We start from the raw sequence: 22,314 nt of genomic DNA, 5'->3' as shown, positions 1-22,314 counted from the left end.
GAAATTCGAAAATTTTATTTTTCGCCATAGAGTTAACACAGGGATGGCGGCCATTTTGAATTTCTAATATCGGTAAATCTTGGGTTATTTCTTTCTCTAGTACCAAAATTTGCACGGTGACCCCCTATTTTATTCTTGATTTTGAAAGAGAATGATTGAAAGATTCCTTGAGGAAAGTTAGAGCGAAAGTTTAAGTCTTTCACTTTCGAGGTGCATATTACCTTAAGAGGCATGCATTGGTTACAAAAGGATATGCAAATAGCATTGACGGTCATCAGCCAGACTACAAAGGTGCAACTTTATCAACAGTAAACTAGTTTTTCATAAGGGGCAGACCTTCAATGCAAAAATATACATGTAAACATTTTGCTGTGACCAATCAGCAACTGCCTCAACAACATCTCCATTTTACACAGACGAAAATAACAACATTATCCAAGGTTGCAGCAGTAGTGCTCACAGTAGTTGTCATCTTTTAAAATATTCATTATTTTTTTCCAGAAAACAGGAATATTGTCTTGTTCTTTCTCCTCTCCCATAGTATGTTGAAATACAACATTTCAGCCATGCACTATGCATTGTCAAGGTACATACAGCTCGTGCCTAAAATCTTAATGAATTAAACTTAACTTTCGCTCAAACTTTACTCAAGTAGTCTTACAACCATCCTCTTTCAATTACAGGTATAAAGATTAGGGTCACAGTGCAAATTTGGCACTAGAAAAAAAAATTATCAAATATTTAACGATATTTGAAATACAAAATGGCCATCATTCCTGTGTTATCTCTGTTGGGGGAAATAAAGCTCCCAATTTCAAGAGAAATACGCTGGTGAAAATTTTATTTACCCCATGAACTACTAAAGTGGGCAAATAATTATTGTAAAAATTGATAAGATGGATTGACGTGAAGAATTCTATCGTGACCTGAGCCTAAAAGTGAGGCAAAAAGCACTTGATAGCTACCACTGTTACTGAGCCAAGCAATCTTTGTTACAGATGTGCATGGTACCAGCTACAAAACGTCAAGCAATTTATTCAGCAAAGATGGCACATACGCTGTGAGAAATCACCTACGTTTCCAACTACGGGTGACAAGCACAAGGATTCCTAGAAACTAAAAGCCAAGTTGCTTTAATGCCAGGTATTTTGAGAAGCCAGCTGCGATACTGAAGCCAAAAATTGTCCCTGTACACTAAAGACTGAACGATGCTTACGAATCTGACAGTTTGTTCCAGTGAAACAGCTACCACACGAACAGGTGTAGGAGTCGCATGTTACCTGCATACACACACCGCCATTTTGACAAGGATTGTTACTGCAGGGATTCATCGCTGGAAACGGTAACAATGAAAGTGCCACCAGTTACGACAAAACAACTCCAAATGATATTAAATTTGCAAATTATCAGCAGTTTCATGGAAATACCAATAACAATAAAAGGGATGGAATTCTAGAGGGCTCTGCATTAATATTTTTGGATATGGTGCTCCTACAGACACGACAATGTCAAATAAACATGATCTGCGTATTCATTGATGCTTTACTGATGTACATAGAGTATGATCTAGGGTACATGAATCCACAACATTGACAAGTAATTATCAGAATACTTGCATATTTAATAAATGGGTTTGCATAAATAAATAGATATAATATGACAGACATCATGCATTATAGATGCACTTTGAAAAACATTCCCTCAAGGTTTTGATGAGACTAAGTCACTTCACAGAATGGTCCTGCCAATATTAATGAAACATCGTAATGGAATTTCAATGATTAAGAAATATCATTTGGAACGAAAGAGATTTCAATTACGAGTTTGCTGTTCCAAAACAAAAATCGTGGTGCTTATGACCATGATTTAATTCACCACATAGTAATGAGCACAGCTGATTGATGGCTGAATATATGTAAAGACACGATGCAACCATAGACATACCAATTTCACAACGTGTTCCAGAGAAACAGCCACTGGTACACTGACATGTGAAGGCACTGCAATCATTGTTGTCGGGAATACAAACTCCTCCGTTCAGACAGGGATTATTTGAACATCCATTAGAAACTGTTTGATAGGAGAATCAGATACAATTTATCCCTTTCATCGCCATGGTTTGGTACGCCCAAGAGGTCACTTGATGCCATTACAAACAAAGCAACATCGTATTTCTATTTTCTATGCACTTTTGTGCACATGGTTTTGTTTGTACCGTGGTTCATTCAAATTCTGGATTTAACGTAATCACGATTTCATATGGAACATTGTATTTTTCATAATAATTAAAATTATAACATAGAGCATTGTAATTTTGATAATGATTAAAATTATGAAATTGCAGGGTGTGGAGTGTTATTTCAGGAAATCCAAATGTAAGGTAGATTATCAAAACTCTGGGTTTTTACTCAGTCAACTCCTTCAACAAATTTCTACATTTTCAGAAATTTTACTTATTAAGTTGGCATGCTTGACAGAAGCATGACATTGCTATTAAATTTTGTATTGTGAATCATATTTAGCAATTTTGATGAGCAGATTTTCCCACAACATGATATTCTCTTAGAAAATGTACACAACTGTCCTCATGGCTCATAATTCATGATATGTTTTCCCTTTTGGCAACGACAATAGCATCAATATGGATAGCTCTCACTAAATAGTCATTGCTCTTACATGTTTTGCATCAATAACTAAAAGACTGACAAATTTCTCAGTAAAACAATTATTAATAAGCTCAAATTTTTTAACTTCCACCAGGGATCTATTTCTTGGTCATAATCTCTTTGATTTTTTTTTCCTTCTTCCAAATTTCAAATCGACACTTTCATTGAATTGTTGCACGCTAAATCACATAAAGTCAAAGAGTTCAGTTCTGAAGCTGGATTGACATCAGCTTCAGGTAAGACCCTGAATGATGAAACAGCAAAATGAATGATGGCGTCTTCATTTGTTGCGGGAAACATCTGCGAAATTTAATTCAAAATTACAAAAACGAGGAACTTCTGGTTTATTTGGCTAAAACATGCAAAGGACATGTTGAAGTTGTCCTACATGTTGTGTTAGTTTACCTTGGGCACAGTTTGGGCCAGTGTTACATCCAAAACACTGGCAACTGTAAGTGGTGCACTGTACCATGTCTCTTATACAGAAACCATTGCTGCCGCAGGGACTCTGAGTACAGGGGTCAGTGATGGCTAAATGAAACATACACCAAAGACATTACACTTGAGCAATTATACTACAAAGAACAAAACCTGTAATTAGATATGGTATGTATTAAATGATGTTTTATATGGTATGTATTCAATAATGCTTTCAAGTAAAAGGCAACTCATGTGTTCTGGAAAGTTGGCCAATTCTGATGACCAGCAAAAATTGTAAGACATTGCCCTTACCATATTGTGGTTTTCTGAAAACGTTCAAAGAGGATTTCATGACACAAGCCGTTTTCTGAAAGTATCTAAAATACGCTGAGTAAGCAGTTTGTCTCAAACTTTTAACCCCCTCCCCAAGGGTAACTGTTATATCATACAGAGATCTACAGCCAAACAGGGTGCAAAGCGTTAGTAATTTTGATTACTACATGTATCTCATCAAAGTTTGTATATTATATCAATATTTCTGCACATTGTATTCTTAAATCATAGGTCTAAATTCCCGTCTTGTCCAGTTCAAAATTGTAAAAAGATCTAATCTATCACAGTCTATCTACCAAGTAATTTTATTTCGCACCAAAGATCAAACGTTAAAAATGCTCAGCGGTGGTTGGAATCACAAGGGAAATGAAGCTGCTCTCTGAAAGATTTTGAAATTGTTGACATTGGGAGAGGTTTTCTTGTCCAAGGTTAGAGTATGACTCAAAAGGACTGGAGCTGCTGAAGACAACAAGCGGTGACCGTAGGAAGTCAGATAAGCTTTCAAATTTAGCATTTGTCTTCACACTTGATTCAAACTTTCTGCTTTTCATCCACATATCATAGTGCCTTCAGACACTGTAAACTGAGCACTCCCAATTTAGACATGATGATTTCACAGCACCAAACCAGCAAAACACTTGAGCAGGCTACATCACCACATTTCAGATTCATAACCAAGTAAAATATCTGCACGGGTGGGATACAGGAGCAAATTGTTGCAACTCCTACAATTTATAAATTTCATGCCAAATCTGCTCCCCCTTTAAAGCAGCGTCACCGGGCCGGGTATTCAAATGTTTTCAATTGAACAATGATAGGATATGATGATAAAATACCTATGGGTTGGTAGGTATGTGAAAATATGAACATCAAAGCATTTTTAGGTAAGATCTTATCTATTCACCATCGTTTGCACTTGAATGAAACTATCAGTTCAAGTTCAACATCACTTGAAACCTATAACTGTCATGTAATTTCACAGAATGGTGAAAATAGGCTTTGAACAAAAATGGAAAATTTGTCCTAAAAATCTACATATGCAAATTATATGATCATTTCAATAAATATAAAGAAGGCCAAATGAAGTATTAAAATACACAGCAATCGGACAAGTACTTCAGTAAACGATTTTCTTATTCAACACAGCGAAAAAACCCTTCATATAAACACAATATGCAAGTTTCATGATCATTTGATCAACACTGATTAAGGTCATCCCAGAGACCGAAAAAAAATTTCAAATACATAGTGAATGACTAGCATGAGAGAATACCCGTGAATAAAACAGAGGAAACAAAGTATTGAAATTTAGATATGCAAATTACATGTTGATCATGTAAACAACTCTTTTTAGCAGCATCCCTAGGTACATGTATATATGTACTACATATCTATGAGATGATGTTCTGTATACCACAATGTTAGCAGACATGCTGATCGACAGCTACCTGTAAAATTAGCTCAACAATTGTTGGACAGCAGAGCTAACAAGTGAGTCGTCGTCGATGAAAAACACATTATTAGTTACATGTCACAAATGCAAGAATGAGTCTTGGAAAACTCAAATGAGACATACAGTATAACACTGTGCAACAGTGGAACAATCTAAGTGCCTGAGTTACTTACCGGTTTGACACCGGTCACCGGTGAAGCATCCAATACAGGAGCATGTGTACGTGAGGCAATTGTTTGCCAGACACTGTCCATTGTTCATACACGGATTTGTGCTGCAGGCATTTGGAAGAACTGTACATAAATAATAAAGAGTCATATATCATGAAAACAGACATGAACATTGTGTGGACATCAATTTCTAATATTCTAATTTTATAGCGTTATATTCTTTAAGGTAGAACATGCCCCGGGGACAGATATTTGGACTCTAAACTTTCTACAATTCTTTTTTGATCTGTCACTTGTGGGGGCTCATTTTAAAGTTCTTGGAGAAAGAAAAACTTTTAGTCTAAGTTTTCCGAAAATCCAAAATTTAAATTTTCCCTACAGAGTTAACACAGGGATGGCAGCCATTTTGAACTTCAAATATTGCAAAATGGTAGGTACCGTTGATTTGTTTCACCAGTTCCAAACTTTGCACGGTGACCCCGGATTTTTATTGTTGATTTAGAAGAGAATGGTTGACAATTTCATTTAGGGAAGTTAAAGCAAAAGTTTAAGTCTTTCACTTTCTAGGCACATACTACCTTAAATGGTAAGTTCATTAAATATGCAAGTTGTCATGAATTGAAATGAAACTCAACTACATGAAAGGCACCACCAACTAAGATTTCATTACCAACATATGCATGACGGTCAAACTTTGTGAAACAGAGCATATATCAAGACATGCATAGTGAGCAGTGAACAATGAACTTGACACTTTACGGTACAGACCCTACAATGTCTCATTGAAGGTTCAATCTGCAAGTACAGCAAAGACTGTGTACACTAAAAGAGTATTTTAGCATGATTCAAGTAGTCAAACAACACAAACAACTTTTCATATCAGACAAACCTCATGAAAAAAGCTGAACAAAAAGCGAATTTGTCCTTCAAAATAATTGAACATAACAATTGTACCTTTGAGGAACACAAAGCCTAACATAATAATGTGTTGAGAATTGCAGCATATTTTATTGAAAATTAGATGCCAGAAATACTGCATTTTCTGCAAGCTAATGACGCAACCTGGGTGGTCTGATGTCATTCTGTATGATGACAAAACTAGTAAATTCTTATTTTCATGTCCATGCAGAAAAGCTACAAGCATGCATCTTAGGACCCTGTCACACCTTGACAATTTAGCCAGTCTTGTATGCCGATGAGTCAAAATGGATCTCTAAAACACTGGCTTGCTGAACTGTAATGATGTATTTTTCAGTTTTGGTCGTATACATAGCATATTCACAACTCACTCATAAGTTAAAAATACATTTCTGGTACGCTAGACAATTATCTTGATGCATTTCGACTTATGATTAACTTTAAAGTAATGTGTGTGAATGTATGTCAAAGAACCCATAACCTACCTACAACTCATGCTCTGCATGTGCGGGACGTATGAGCCATACGCTGGCTCATACGTCCCGCACACATGGGCCATAACGTTGAAAAGTTTTGCGCATGCACAAACGTTTTTCGATAACCCCGCCGTACTACGACGTATACCAGTGTGCTTCAGTGTGCAAACTTACCCATAACATATTCAACGTACCCAGCATACTTGCCAAATTGTTCATACGTTGGCATACGCTGGCTTAATCGTCAAGGTGTGACAGGGCCTTTAGCACAAACGGTACAACCGGTTCCCCGTCTTTCATCCAAACTTTCAAGCAAGCATAGAAGCTTTTTACAATTCCTTTTTCTTCTTTGACCAAGCAAACAGCTAAATTTTGTAATTCCTGAACAATACAAAAGACTTGAAAATCTTTTCCATCTTATAGTTTCAATATGTCACGGCAGTTTGTGTTGAACCATTGATTATAGGGGAACTGGACACACTGTCTAAATTGAGGAATTGCCAACACTGTCAGGCGTAATTATTGTCTAGGCAGTGGCGAGACAATACCTGACAGTGTTCGCAACTACTCAATCTGGACAGTATGTTTAGTTTCCGTATTGCCGACAGTTCAACTCAGGCCACTGTAAAATACCCTCAAATATCACTGCATTATACAAATCTGGCATTTGTTATTTCTTACCATTTCACAATTTGTTCCAGCAAAACATGAGACACAAGAACAAATGTAGCCGTTGGTTATGTCGATACAAGTTCCACCATTTTGGCATGGGTCTGAACTACAAGCTGGCACTAAGTATGGAATAAAACAACAAAACAGTTTAAAAGAAGCAACGACAGATGTAAGATATGTTTAACATATACTCTTTCTTTGCTGATTTTGTAAAATTTTTATTGTACTTTATGATTGGGATACGATTTCAATAAAGGTTTACTTTACTGTACTGTACTTTACATATACTATGACTCTCACAAGATATCACTACTCATAGTACAAGCCATTGCGACAGTGTACATGATAAAGTATATCAAATGCTTTCATTCTCATAATATTAAGGTGGTTGGAAAGGCTATTTTTGCACCAATTCTTTTCTCAGAGTTAATGTCAAGTTTCAAGTGTTAGAATCAAGATATTTAGTTCAAATTTTCAGGATAACTCCCTTAGTTAATATTTTCTCCAAAGAATATAAAAATTGTATATTTGCAGCCATGATTTTGAAATATGACACCAGTAAATATTAAAATTTAATTTTTCATATTTTTTTTACATATTTGAATTTAATAATAATTGGATAGTATTAATATTACCAAATTAGTTATAAATATGTTGACACTATTTATTGCAAGATTTGTGCGGCAGGAACTGTAAATAAAATTTGTTTTTATGATTTTACATGGGTTTATATATCAAAAAATTATTAAAAATTCTTTCAAATTTCAAAATGTGATTTTTCAAAAAGTACTTCAAATACAGGAAAATTGTGCCGTACAAATCTTATCTGTAACCTTGTTAATAGGCTGTAAAAATTCCATGTCCATATCTCATTTCAAAGTTGGATTAAATTGGTATACAATTATGTAGGAAAACTGTTATTCTGTCAAAAATGTTGAAAACAAGCCATATTTGCACCCCTCTTTTGAAGTCATAGAGCATTTTTTTTTGTTAATCTCACTTTTGACACCTCTTTGACACTCAAAGAATCTAAAAATGCATTTACAATAGCAGTCACTCACTCTGAATGCCAGCACCGCCTTGTCAAACTTTCCTGAAAAACAGCAAATAATGACTTTCCCTTTTCAAACATTTTATTAAAAGCTAGGGGACCTCTACCATAGTTAATACACTAAGGACTCCCTAACCTCTTCTTATTTGGTCAGTTTTCAGAAGTTGTAACAGGCTGTAACTCTGCAATGCCTTTGTGCCCAAATGTCTAGTTTTTTTTATTCCACAGAGAATGTTGACTACTTATATATTTTAATAGTTTTGTTGAAATTTATAACTGACGCTCTAGCCTTTCCAACCACCTTAACCCTTTACCTACCGGACAGTATCACTTCCCCGTCTGCCAAGTCAGTAAAAAGCTATATTGAATCAAAACCATATGTATTTTCAATCATTTGGCTTGCTATGTTATAGCAGCTTTAGTCTTTAAAAATCACGTTTACAGTATCTCTGTCTTCAGGGACCTTCAAATCTAAAGTCTTTGTTAAATACATGTATGTCCCCCATATGGAACATATTTTGCTTCACTTGTTTTAACCAATTTGACCCGATGGCAAAATATGAACTTGGCAGGTAAAGGGTTTTAAAAACCATTTGCCACCCAAGGTAGTCATAAAAGTCATAGGCAGTCGACCATATACAGGTACACTACATATGACTATAGAAGCCAGTGTAAAATTTTAGGCTATACAGGATATTCATACTAGAAATGTCTAAAATGTTAAAAAATTGATTAGTTTAGCTAGTTTCATGGATAAAAAGAACTTTTGCCGCGAAAACAATTACATCGGCGTTAAACATATTTATTAGAAAAAATATTTCAAACAAGCCCTGTGGTGAGAAGTCAACTTTTTTAACCCCAAAATGCCTTGCAATAACATTTAGCCTGCCCCCCTGGCACACTAAGACAAAAGCTATTCAATGTAGCGATAATTCTTTACCCTCACCTCCTCAAGGGAGGAAGAATACCTCCATTGACATAAAAATTTCTACTTTCTGCCATTTTATCTGACACTGATGCAACCCAGTACAAAACCCTGCTGTAGAGTAGAGTGACCACCTGGTAACTGTTGTAGACCATCTAACCCTAACCCAAACCGCCTTCCTTTGTGGTTGCTGGGAACACTGTCGTTGTCACATTTGATTCATGACCAAATCACCTGAGAATTCGGTGTTTTGTCACCTATCATAATCACTCATATGCAAATTACCTGTGGTCTGGGTACCTTTCACATCTTATCTTTACTCTATATTTCTCAGCTGCCATAGCTGATCTGATTTTTTTCATATAAATCACAAGGAAAAGGAGAGCAGCTTTCTACATTTGTACACTATTCTCCCAAGAAATTTCTAACAGCGTTGCGGTTAATTTGTGTAACAATATATTTATCACTTTTGTGACTTTTTATCGTTTTGCCAAATTTAAAGAGTAATTGCCCTGGGCAGAACACTGTTGTATGATCAAAAACACAAAAAATGTTCCCAAAATGATTCATCACTATGTTGTGAAGTCAGAATTAGGAATTAGGAATTTTACGGCAATGACCACAAAAAATCCCTGCACGGAAGTATCTTCCAAATTGGTATCAAAATCCTGGAAAGTTGTAGAGGAATTCCCACTGGATTCCTGTAGAGATATCTTTATCATGGATTTGCACTTCAGCAAGAAATCTAATTCATCTGCATGCGATGTTTAAAATATCAAGGGTGAATTGCTGTATCTGCACTGAAAAAGCATTAATGCAACGGATCTTTTTGACTACTTTTGAAGGATATACTCACTTGTCCAAGTCATCTGCCACCCTCTCATTTGAATGTTCTTATCCGTGAGCCAAAGTACCCAAAAAGTGTCGCCAATAATAGTTTGAGGGATTGGCGCTTGGCTGCCTTGGTAAAAATACACTCGGCCAGGTATGGTGATATTTAGCATATCGGCGTCGATGTACTCTAAGCCAGGGCCTATGTACAGCTCATCCTTTGGTTCTTCAATTTCAAATATTGACGAGAATGTGAGTGTAATCGACTGTGCTCTTGGAACGTACCCAAGGTATAGATTACCGTCGCGAGGGATGTACAGGTTCGGATAGTTTGGGGACTGAAACGTGTGATCCGTGCAGCTGCTTCCGTAGCAAGTTACTGTCTCGAAGTGAAGGGCAACTATGGATTGTGAAAAAAATGATCTCTGTACAGAGTTAGAACATAAAGTGGGGCAGTAATGACGGAAATTCGAAAAGAGATTTGACTTTTATATTTAATGAAACATATAAAACACGAACAATTCTTATGTTTGGAACTAAACTTTGATCACAGTGACAATCTGACAAGCTTAAGCAAACATTTTCGAGTGAAGAGGAAAAATGCATAGAAAGTTTACCAGAAGGGTTTATATCACAATTGGGACCCATTTCCAAGGCGCCTTGGCACTCACACAGGTAGTCGGGATCTGTTTGCCGGAATGGATTAGGTCTTTCCACACATTCATATGACCTTGGACAAGGATTCGGATTACATGCTGAAATAATATATAAGATAACATTAATATGTGTCTTGCAGAAAAAACTTGTTTAACAGTATACATCAAGGATCTTTTCTTCAAGATATATTTTTTTAAGTGGAAAGTCAAAAATGCAATATGTGTGAAAAGTACACCATGATAATGAGCTTTACCATTATTGTTTAGTGTCAGTAGATTTTAATACCTGCATGCAATTAAGTTGTTCCATGCAACTCATGACAAGAATAATGAATTTATTAATTTATATTTTAACCAATGTCAATTACTATAGTATCACAACCGACTTGCTTTGGTTTTGCATTTTGCGACAGTTCACCTTCATAACACAGGGCCTATATAATCTTGCCTGTGGAAACAATCATTTTCTTTGAGAGGTACCCGGCTCCCATAGTTTTTAGAAGCAACTGGTTTACCCTTGGCTTATGCTGATCAGTGGGCTAATAATGTACAGTGTCTTGGAAGATTTTATTCCCTTTGGTCGGCTGAAACTCCTTTTTTTGTTGAATCATTTCAAAACAGCCAATCTCCCACCCAATAGCCCTGGAAATGATGACGATCTGTCAGTCGGGTAGAACCTTCAAGACGCTACACACTATCAGCTAGGTCTACTAGCTGAGGGCCGAAACCTTGCCGAAACTTATCAGACATACTATTCGGGTAGTAGACCAGGTCAAAGTACCATCTTGACCTTGACACTGGCCTTACAAGTACATACTACAGTACGGTACTTTGCATGTCAGTACTTAGGACAAGATGTGTTTTGGAGGAACAGAAAAAGGCACATGATGATACATAGCTGTGGTGTTTTCAGGCGGGATTCCTGCCTTTTACGGGCAGGTTTTGACTTTTATGATTTTAACCCCGCCACCACATAATTGGACCCACAGTACCTGCTGAGTTTTCATTCAACTTCTATCAGCAAGTACAATTTACATGTGCATGCATCTATCCTGCTGAGGATCCTCTGTGTAGGATCAAAACCCTGCTAGTCTCCTTTAACGAACTCATGAGTCATGATTATTGTTTATCCATCGGGTTCAGCACTTCAACAGTATAGCATGGTCCCTCCACCATGGTTAAAACCAATCCCATTTTTTCTATGGTAAAGTTTGGGCCTCTTGAGAGTGCAATGGTGAAAGGAAGAGGTATATACATACTTTGGGTTCACAATAGATGGCACTTCACACTTCTTTCGTGTACTGGAATATATACATAAACAACAAACATTGCCTTCATGCTTGTGATTCATTGTTGGTGGCAACATTTACATTTTAATGGCGCTTTTGCATGGGGAAGTGGGTTGGGCGGAAAAAACCAGATTTGCCGTCCGACCCACAACCCCAGACAAAAGCAGGGGCCATTGCTTTAACTACGTAGAGTACGGTGTGTGCCAAAATCCAAACACTTGCTGCGTCCACTTTAACCGTTCATCCCCAATTCCCTGTAAACAGGTCCACAGTCACCACTGATAACAATTGGTTTGGGCCAAACCACGGTGGTGAAAGGGTTAAAGATATGAAAGTATCAAAAGTACGCTAAATTTTACGTCTGCAAAGGGGTCACACAGGCGCTCATTAGCTGGGTAGTCTGCTAAATAGATCGATTTCCGGATCGATATATTGATCCCTAGTCGATATGCCCAGGCTGCACTGAGTATTTAGGTTACAGTGGCGGGCATATCGACTACGGGATCAATAGATCGATCCGAAAATCGATCTACTTAGCAGACTACCCAGCTAAGGAGCGCCTGTGGTAAGAATGGCGGTTGATACAAACCTTCAGAATCAGATATTTACACGATGATATCGATATAATTGACAGGGTCAGAGGTGCGGAGACGCACGTTTCGCTTGTGTGTGTACGGGCGCCGGGCGCTTGTATCCATAGGCCCTAATGGTGCAAATTTACGGCGTTCAACTTCACCGGCCGATGTTAGAAATGAATCGCCAAAACGTCGGGCTAGCGCTGCAGCGCTAGATACCGAAGCACGTCTATTGCTTACAAGGTTTCGAGTCGCTGTAACCATGGAGGTAGCTACCTCCATGCTGTAACCGTCTGCTCGGTGCAACCGCCGTGCTCAGATATGACCTATGAACTTTACCACTAACTCCGCGTTCCCTGGCACCATCCTTTCAACAGGCGCCAAAGTCAGACAAGGTCGTACAACGTGTACGCGCTGTCAACTGTTATGCTAATTTAACTTTGGGACGAGCCTGTTACTCCTTCGTTTTCCGGTTTTAGACGTTCTGACATTTGATTCTCATACAAAAAAAACTTGTGACCATTTGGCAAATTTTACATTTAGACCTAAATGATCAGAGGGTAGTTTAGTTCATTATTTCTCACTCTCCCCCTGTAGTTATAGCTTGGTTTCACTAGCCCCTCTCCCCCCCCCCCACCCCCGGCATAGGCAAAACATTCGTATCGCAAGTTTTAGACTTTTTGTTTGTTTGGGTTTTTAATGTTTTTTTGGTTATGGTGACCACTTTCATTAGGCCTAGTATAGATGGGCTACAGTGAGTCGTTGGCGGTCGGGAGAAATTCACTAATGTTCATACGATTCCATACTTTCCTCGACTAGGGCATCCCATGATGTTACAGGCCACATTTTTGGAAGAAATGTAGGCTACATCTCTTCGCAAAAAATAAAATCATGCATATATCGCTCCATACCATAGACTTTGTTCAAGTCTGTGATTTGTTAACGTTTTAGTTGGGTGAACATGATGATTTGCGTTCTCTTTTTATATGAAACATGTGAATGGGGTGAGCGCGATGAATAAGGTGTACGTGATACAGGGCACAGCAGAAGTACCTCGCTACTGCGCAGACTCAAAGGTAACGCGGTCGATCGCTGATTTGGACGTATAGGTTTGAAAGAAATAGAAAGAGACACGAGAGAAAATGTTGTAAATTATTATATCGGTTTTTTTTTCTTAAATTTACCGACTTGAACTTAGTCTAATGGCTCCCGTTACATGTTGCTTGCTAGGAAAATCCGTCACCTGACATTTTATAACTCTCTGATCTGGGCCAATCATGAAATTTAATCGCGATTTATAACTGTAGACCTACATCTTAAATTCTTTACATGACGGGTCATATAGATGCGGGGACAATAACGTTCTGAAATTGTCTATGAATCTACATCCATGGTGACCTTAAATGACCCCAGGTTCACCAAGCTTAGTGATGTATAACAGGGAATAGAGTAATCTTCTTGTTGTTGTTGTTGTTGTTGTTGTTGTTGTTGTTATGTTGTTGTTGTTGATGGTGGTGATGATGATGATGATGATGATGATGATGATGATGACGATAATAAAAAATATTAAAAAACAATGTGTCATTCCTTGCTGTTGTTTGTCGATGTTGTAGATAATTATAAAAGAAAACTGTACATGTAATCGTGACAAAAAAACGACGTAGGTCGCCCAACGTCACTCCCGTCCGGTTGTATAATAGGACGGGAGTGACGTTGGGCGACCTACGTCGTTTTTTTTGTCACGATTACAGTTTTCTTTTACAATTATCTACAACATCGACAAACAACAGCAAGGAATGACACATTGTTTTTTAATATTTTTTATTATCGTCATCATCATCATCATCACCATCAACAACAATAACAACAACAACAACAACAACAACAAGATTACTCTATTCCTGTGGATGTATTAGTTGCCATGAACATTATGTGACATAGGCGGATGCAATACCTTTACTGTGGAATAACAGACTCACTGGCATGGGAAAACGAAGTATGCGCCGCAACCAGGCCTTCAGCTCAGAGGCTCAACTAGGCCCCTTTTTTCGATAGAAGATCGAGGAGAGTTGACGCTACTAAATGCATCGTGACGGCCAATACATGCATTGTGCATGTAGACACAAGTTTCACGTGCTGTGTAATGTCGGTCGAGCTAACATGATCAAACTGACATATTTACGTCGGCGATTATAGCATTCTGTCGGTAGTTACGGTGTCAGCCTCATCTCGTATGCAGTACATGAAAGTTAACATGTTAAACTCAGGTCAGGGTTTGTAATTCTTTTAGCTCGTTGAACTCTGTCAGTAAGTCCATATATCATTCTTTTATGAATTCCAGGCTGTCTTCGCATTTGTCTAAATGCTTTGTTTGTCTCTCTTCTATACTGTCTATGGTCAAATTCTTGGACCGGTTTCTCCGACATGGGTAAACAAAATGGCTACCACGAATTTTGGATGAGTGAGATGCAGACAGCTGTTTAGCGTGCTTCACTGATTTTCCTCACGGATGAAAGGTGTCAAAAACAACTCATTGAAGCCTTTTTTGGTCGTTGAATCGTCATTAGACATTCTCTAATCTGTAAACAGCCGCATCGTCCACTGGGTAGCTATCAATAGTTGAGAGAGGGTCCCCGCCAGAATAAACATCTTTCGTTAGCGAAGTTGCCAAGCTCAAGTAAGTTAATGCATGGGTGTTTGTACCATCAAGCCCAAAAGTAAGAAAATGATCAATTATCTTTAAAAACCACCAGATTTGATTGATATTTGGTCTAATTATTGGGATTATTAAATTCTTTAAAAAAAATGTCTGCCTAAATCTTGACGAGTTGAGTCACGTGACCAAATCTTTCGACACTGTCAATCATGTGTTGTTGTTGGAAAAGCTGTCAAAGTTTGGCGTGAACGGTCTTGAACTTGATTGGATGAAAAACTATCTAGCAGATCGCACACAACGCACGAATATAAATGGATCTCTGTCAGAAGCATCACCTGTCCAAATTGGAGTGCCCCAAGGCTCGATTTTAGGGCCACTTTTCTTTTTGATGTATGTAAATGATCTGCCATCTGTAACTAAATTATGCAAAGTGGTTTTATATGCTGATGACACCGCATTGTTTTATGCAGCAGATGACTTACAAAAAATACAAAACTCGTTACTCAGTGATTTTATATCAGTTAGTAATGGATGGATACAAACAGATTAATCCTTAACGTTGACAAAACTAAGTCCATGATTTTGGTACACCTCAACGTCTCAGAAATAGAAATTTAGTTTTGAAATTTAATGATATCGAAATTGATGTTGTCAGTCAATTTAAATATCTTGGTGTTGTGTTAGACCAATATTTAAACTGGGAATCTCATGGTAATATGATTGCCGAATCTGTATCGAGACGTCTTTGAGCCATATGGCGTATACGCAAATTTCTCGACCAGAAAACCTGTGAGTTGATGGTGAAAGCGTTAGTTTTTCCATTGATGACGTATTGTGGCGTTGTCTGGATGACGTGCAGTAAAGGAATGCAAACAAAGATTCAGAGGTTGCATAGTAGAGCAGCCAAATTAGTTCTTGGTAGGGGAAAGTTTTCTTCGTCATCATTGGCCTTATCTCATCTAAAATGGCATCCTATAAACCATCAGTGGAATATACAGTTAGCTGTGATGACTTGGAAATGTTTTAATAGATTTGCCCCTCCATATTTATCTACTGATTTTCAAGAGCTTATTTTGTTAAGCGCTTCCAGGCGTTTTACAAGATCTACTGTTAGTGATAAATTAATTGTGCCCATGTCCCGCCTACAGAAGGGTAGAAACACATTTCTGAATAGAGGCACAAGACTATGGAATACTCTACCCTCATATATAAAATCTCAAAAAGAACTTTGCAATTTTAAATCTTTAGTGAAGAAATATGTTTAATTTGTACGCTTTGTGTTTTTAAGTCTCGTCACTTTTGATGTACTTTTGTCAATTTTATTCATTCTACGTGTCTGTTTTTTATTTGTTTGTTGTGTACCTTTTGCTTTTTATGCAGGACGTCATGGGAGATCATAGAACACCTTGTGTGGGAAATGAATTGACTTATCCTGTTTAAATAAAGTAAAATAAATAAATAAATAAAATAAATCTGATATTTTCCCGCCAAAATTTACGTCTTTATTAATTTTAATATTCCAACCGTAAGTCGTTAAATTTTCTTGATTTTCTTTGCACTTTTGGAAACAACATCTATCGTATTCTTTCAAAAATACATGGCACTCATGAAACTCTATCTATATTTCTTTCTGATATTCAAAATATTCATGTAAAACGTCAGAAATATTGTATTTGTTGTTTTTTGTGAAGAAATGTTATTCAAAATTCAATAATTTTGCATCTGCCACTAGTTCTAACACAAGTTCCCATCTCATTTTACATTAATTAGTCATAATATTTTAAATATTTTGATGTTTAGCGGTTGGAATATTCAGTTATTTGCAATATACAATTTTGGCGGGAAAATAACAGATTGTGGTCACGTGACCTGACTTACGTAATATATTATGATAAATTTCAACTTAATCAAATGCGAAACATATTTTTGGCAATTTTCACAATTTTCTGACCAGGTCTGATTAAAAAGTATGTTCAAACTGATTTTACATGTATGTAAGCCTATGCCCATGCATTAACATACCTGAGTAGTGAAAAAGCCTACACTAACAAAGTTTTTAAACTAGTTGTGAAGAATAAAAGGTGACGTTGGCATTTCTGTAGCACGTGATATAGGAATGATAAAACAACCCTTTTCCCCTACTATCTCAAGTGACGGTAAATGTTTTTGGATTTTTTCTCTGTTTGTACCAGAAAACAATTGCGTTATCTTGCCCTTTCCCCCTTCCAATAAAGAGAATTAGGCTCGCGTGAAAATTGTGCGATACCATTGCCAAAAAATGAATTCTTATCCGGACAAAAATTCAGTGATCAACAAAAAAATTAGATATCACAGACACACAGGCTATCATTACAAGATTTTAACGTAAAATATATATGATCACGATTAGGGAAGCAAAAAGGAAGTGTATTTTACCAACAGATCCAAAATAATGGCGATTAGGCCTACATGTAGCCTATTAACAATTGCCTCTATGCGCACCTACACCAAAGTAAAGTTTCTGCTACTTTAAAAACCATTAGGTTTGTCGCAGATCTCCGCTCTTAGGTGACAGTCTTGTAAGAAAACAAGCCGAGTTACTCCAGACTTCTTTATAACCAGGAAGATTTAGCCTGTCGTGTATTATTTTTATTGCACATTGAGTTCAAATTTCTATGAAACTGAGCGTCGGCGACCTAACGTTATGGGTCGAATGCAAGTGAGTACCTTTATGTATACCGTTATACTCAATTTTTTTAATACATTTCTTTTTTGAGCATAAAATAATCTTTCATATGTGTTTTTTTTACAAAATTGTAATACATTATAAGGTTGGATATAAATTTGCGAAAACAATTTGTGTAATGGCGTCGGTGTCCACATAGAATAGGATTATTTTTTCGGACGCTTACGTTTAACTTTTTACAATACTTTTCTAATCTGCTGTTTGTGTGGAATTACATATATAATGCGCAGCCCTGGGTTTTATTTTTGAGCGAACGAGAATGATTTAAGTTTAAACGAAGAAAATTTGAGAAAAGGTTTAAAAAGCTTCGATTTCGAACCGCTTATTACCTCAAATTTAGCTGAACGGGACACGAGCAGTGGCTATAGGTATGTCAGTGGCCTATGCATCCTTGATAAAGGTGGTCGCATTGTCTCAAACCGCCGTCGAAACGCCGCTGAGTATGGCGGGACTATATACGGCTTACAAAAAAGCGAGGTGAGTCTGCATACCGTGTACACACTGTTGTCTGAAGGTCTTGCCTCACAAATAAACTCGTTCCAAATATCATGTCAAATATTAAAGGACCAGTATTGCTAATTTTTGACGATGTTTTCACTACTAATGTTTTTAATAACATGTTGATATACACAGTATTCAACTTGTCAACTCAGCCCATATGTGTGTAAACTGCGTTATTATTGTTGACAAGTGACTTCTGGTCCGGACTAGAATTCAAATGTAAACAATGACAGTGCGTTTCATATAGACGCTATGTTGACAAGCTAAAAGTGGCGTGTTTCAACATTCTTTTGGGAGTAGAATAAAAACTTGCAATTGATATACAAATTAAAAATCACGAAAAAATCATCAAAAGTTAGTATTACTGGCCCTTAAATCGATGAATGCAATCTTTGTACAGTTGAGAAAAACCCTGCTGAAGTTGCATAAGGATTAATCATGTGATATCTTCGGGGGTACTAGAGAGTTTCGAAAACAAACTTGTTGCTGTTCGATGTTGAAAACTTAATATCTTTGTACCACTTCCGCAAAAAATTGCTTCCAGATATTAAGAATTATTAATCATGACATTATCGACTAACTTCGTCTTGCAAATGTTACTTCGTTATTCGTAGGCAAGTATGCTCTACCCTAGAAGGCGAAATTCTCAATTCTCGATTGTCGCATTAGTTCACGCTGACATTCATAGGGTAGAATGCGCCTCGTGGACAAATATTAAAACTCTTAAACTTTCAAAATAATGGAGTGGATAAGTTTTTCATCAATTCATTTTTCATCGATTAATTTTTGTGAAAATCAAAAGAGTTAACGCAGAGGTGGCGACCATTTTTCAAGAAGTGACGGAAAATATTTGTTAACCTGTTTATCTAGTTTATCTTGTTTTACCTAGTGCTAATTTTTGCATGGTAACCCCTGAATTTTATCCTTGGTTTCAGAATGATTTTAAGTTTCTTGCGAAAAGTTTAAGCAAAAAGTTTCAGATTTTCATGGCGCGTACTACCTTAATGTTTGAACAATTGTTTTTCATTGAAATATTCATCGAATTAATCCGTGATCCCGTAGAAACAACCATAGAGTAACCTACGTTCAGGAATTTTTCCCAGTCTAGAACTTATCATTATAAAATATCATAACATAAAGTATGGCCTGAAAGGATTACTGAAACCACAACAACACTCAAAACACCGTAAGCATACCGGTAAAATCCATATTGCTTATTGACAGAGCAAATATTTAACCCTTTGAGTGCTGTAATTTTCCCAGCAAAAGTTCAGTGCAACATTTTACCAATTTTTAAGGATTTCTTGTGATTTTTTTGACAATTTTGTACCAAATGGACATCACATTTCATTGACTTCAATGTTTTATCAAAATTTTGGCAAAAATCAGACCAAAAAAACTTACTTGGTTATATTTCGAAAGGCAATACAATGACTTTGGCGCTCAAAGGATTAATGGGTGAAGAAAGAATATCTGTGACAGTGAGTCACTGTACATACATGTAGTCTATTCTGATGGCCCCTTTTTATAGGGTTCTATACCGACTTGTACTTTACATTGAACAATGGATGGACTTGAGAATCAATCGTACACTCTGTAACTACTCTTCAAAACCCCAGAAAACAGTACATGGAATCATGAACGTGAAAAAAAAAGCCATCAGCGAATGGACCAGTCAATCGAACAGGGTGTTTTGGCTAATTGTCTTCCTGACAGGAAAGTGTTATATCGACTGCTGTTATTTCAGAATTCATCACGGATGGTTGTAACTTGTAAATATGTATTTATATATTCAGCCATGAAGGACGTTGATTAATTACCTGATCTAGACAAACAATTCACATTAATTAATATAACTTTGGTGCCCTTTAGTTCGAAATATTCTGAATTACAAACATCGTGTAAAACTATTTTATGACCCGAGAGGGTTTGATCAAACGATTTGGCGACGACTGGTACATTAATGCGACCGATTTTTCGGTAAATTCAAACAGGACAAATAGACAAATAAAAATCTACATCACAGATATATGGTACTTATAGTAAAATGTCATTTTAGATAAACTAAATGCAAATCTTACTAGGTGATATGACACACACACGCCAAGCTTATGAATAGCACTTGATAAAGTGACCGATTCTCGTTTTCCACGGTATTGTATTGTCGTGCATTTCACAATCTGACCGCTGGTGTCTCTTTTGACATCCCAGAAATGATATTTCAGATAGAGCTTTGCATAATTCATCGTAAACCAGTTTCATTTAAGACTTACAACGTCCAGTCTAAGGTCATGAACTTTGAACCCTCGCGGCAAGGTCACGTTGCATTTACCAATGCAGACAACAATGCCCCCGGCGTTTAATGTACCATAACAATAGGTCAGTCTCCGTTCGCTGAGAATTTTACCCATTAAGCGCATTTCAATACAAAGCAAACATATAATGGGACAAATTATTTTCCCAGGATTATATCTGCTTCGAAGAGAAAATTCAAGAGGTTACAAGAAATCACTTTCAGCCAACCACTTGAAACACATAGAAGTCACGCCCTTTGAATAAATTTGTTGCCATAAGATCGGCGTTCTCGTTGAGCGAACTCAAACAATATGGTGGAATTTGGAGTTTGTGATCAAAGCTACTCATTCTAAGACGTTATATTCTTCGATCATGGATGATAAATCGAACATTAGTTTCCCATTTAGAGGGGAAAGAATGTGATGATACGAGCCTGTAATATACATACCAAAGGGTATGCTTCTCCTGGATAAACTTGTATATGTCCGATTGAATGAAGATATATTATGGTTGGGTTCACCGGTGCCGCTCGATTGCGCGCATTCCGTCACATATATAGTCCTTTATCGTACACAAACGCCAAACATCATGCGATTTTTTTGGTTTCATTCTGGCTGTAGCCTTTGGGGGTTTGGTACTTATCCGTCGATATACAGGAAAAGAGGCAAGTTTTTCACAACGGTAACCAAGGTTTCGGTTTTTAGAGGGTACAAGTTTGAACGCGACCGATAGCAAGATGTATGGTCGTCATATGTTAAAGGCACGGTCCCACCACAGACCATGGTTAAGGTAGTATACGTGCCTCGAAATTGAAAGATTTTAAAACTTTTGTTAAAACTTTCCGTGAGAAAATTGTAAACCATTCTCCTTTGAAATCAAGAATAAACATCAAGAATCGCAGTGCAAAATTTGGTACTAAAGAAACAAAATGCCAAATTTTTGAGGCTGCTAACCTTTGATATTCAAAATGGCCGCCATCCCTGTGTTAACTCTGTCGGGGTAAATTAATTTTTCGATTTTCATAAAAGTAAGTAAAAGCTTTATTTACTCCATGAGCTTCAAAATGGAACCCCACAAGTGGAAGACCAAAACCGCATTGTAAACGTTTGAGAGTCCCGTTTGAGAGCGTTCTACCTGAAATCGTGACGATAACGGAGCCTGATTGATAATTGAAGTAACATAAAGAATGAAGATGTATGGGGACAAATCATAATTTTCAGCGACGAAAACGTATCTTTTTTTTCAATGTTCATCATAAATTAATCTTTTCCTGAACTCCAACCTTCAAATATTGTTTGAATCTTAAAGTTAATTCAATTTAACTGAAGCAGGAAACCCCGGGCCCCTCACGTCTGATCTTTGCGACATCGTATTAAAGAACAAAGGGTTGGAGCAAGACGAAAGGGGAACCGCCCTTGCGCAAAATAAAACAAAAAAAACCCGGCGTTGTTCATGTAGGCATTGCGTTGAATTCTTAAACTACGTATTTACTATAGAAACGCACGCCTTAGCAGAGCTCGGGAGCCGGTTCGAGTTGCTCACGGAGGATACCAGCTGAATCCAACGGTGAAAGTTTTTATACAACCGTCGCCGCATTCTTCTTCTTGGGGACGGCATTGAAACGTTGGCGGTTATCAAACCCGTTTTGTAAGTCACCGAAGGACCATTACGTGTTGGGTGCTCATTTCCATATCAAAAGTTG

At 37.1% G+C, this 22,314-nt stretch overlaps 1 protein-coding gene across 1 annotated transcript in view; it reads right to left on the bottom strand.

The window, feature by feature from the left end:
* The window catches only part of LOC139148141 (uncharacterized), a 190,109-nt gene that overhangs the window by 166,732 nt on the left and 1,063 nt on the right, over positions 1-22,314 (bottom strand). Inside the window, exons 2-8 of the mRNA XM_070719450.1 lie at positions 10,533-10,670; positions 9,941-10,315; positions 7,118-7,227; positions 5,046-5,165; positions 3,072-3,197; positions 1,945-2,070; positions 1,217-1,333 (exon numbers count right to left, since the gene is read on the bottom strand). Coding sequence (XP_070575551.1) covers positions 1,217-1,333; positions 1,945-2,070; positions 3,072-3,197; positions 5,046-5,133 — 457 coding nt within the window. The 5' untranslated portion in view covers positions 5,134-5,165; positions 7,118-7,227; positions 9,941-10,315; positions 10,533-10,670. The remainder of the gene's footprint in view (positions 1-1,216; positions 1,334-1,944; positions 2,071-3,071; positions 3,198-5,045; positions 5,166-7,117; positions 7,228-9,940; positions 10,316-10,532; positions 10,671-22,314) is intronic.

The sequence above is a fragment of the Ptychodera flava genome, chromosome 13 (genome assembly GCF_041260155.1).
Source record: "Ptychodera flava strain L36383 chromosome 13, AS_Pfla_20210202, whole genome shotgun sequence".
Taxonomy (NCBI): domain Eukaryota; kingdom Metazoa; phylum Hemichordata; class Enteropneusta; family Ptychoderidae; genus Ptychodera; species Ptychodera flava.
Note: the sequence above shows the minus strand (reverse complement) of the source record. Positions and strands in the feature narration are given on the sequence as shown.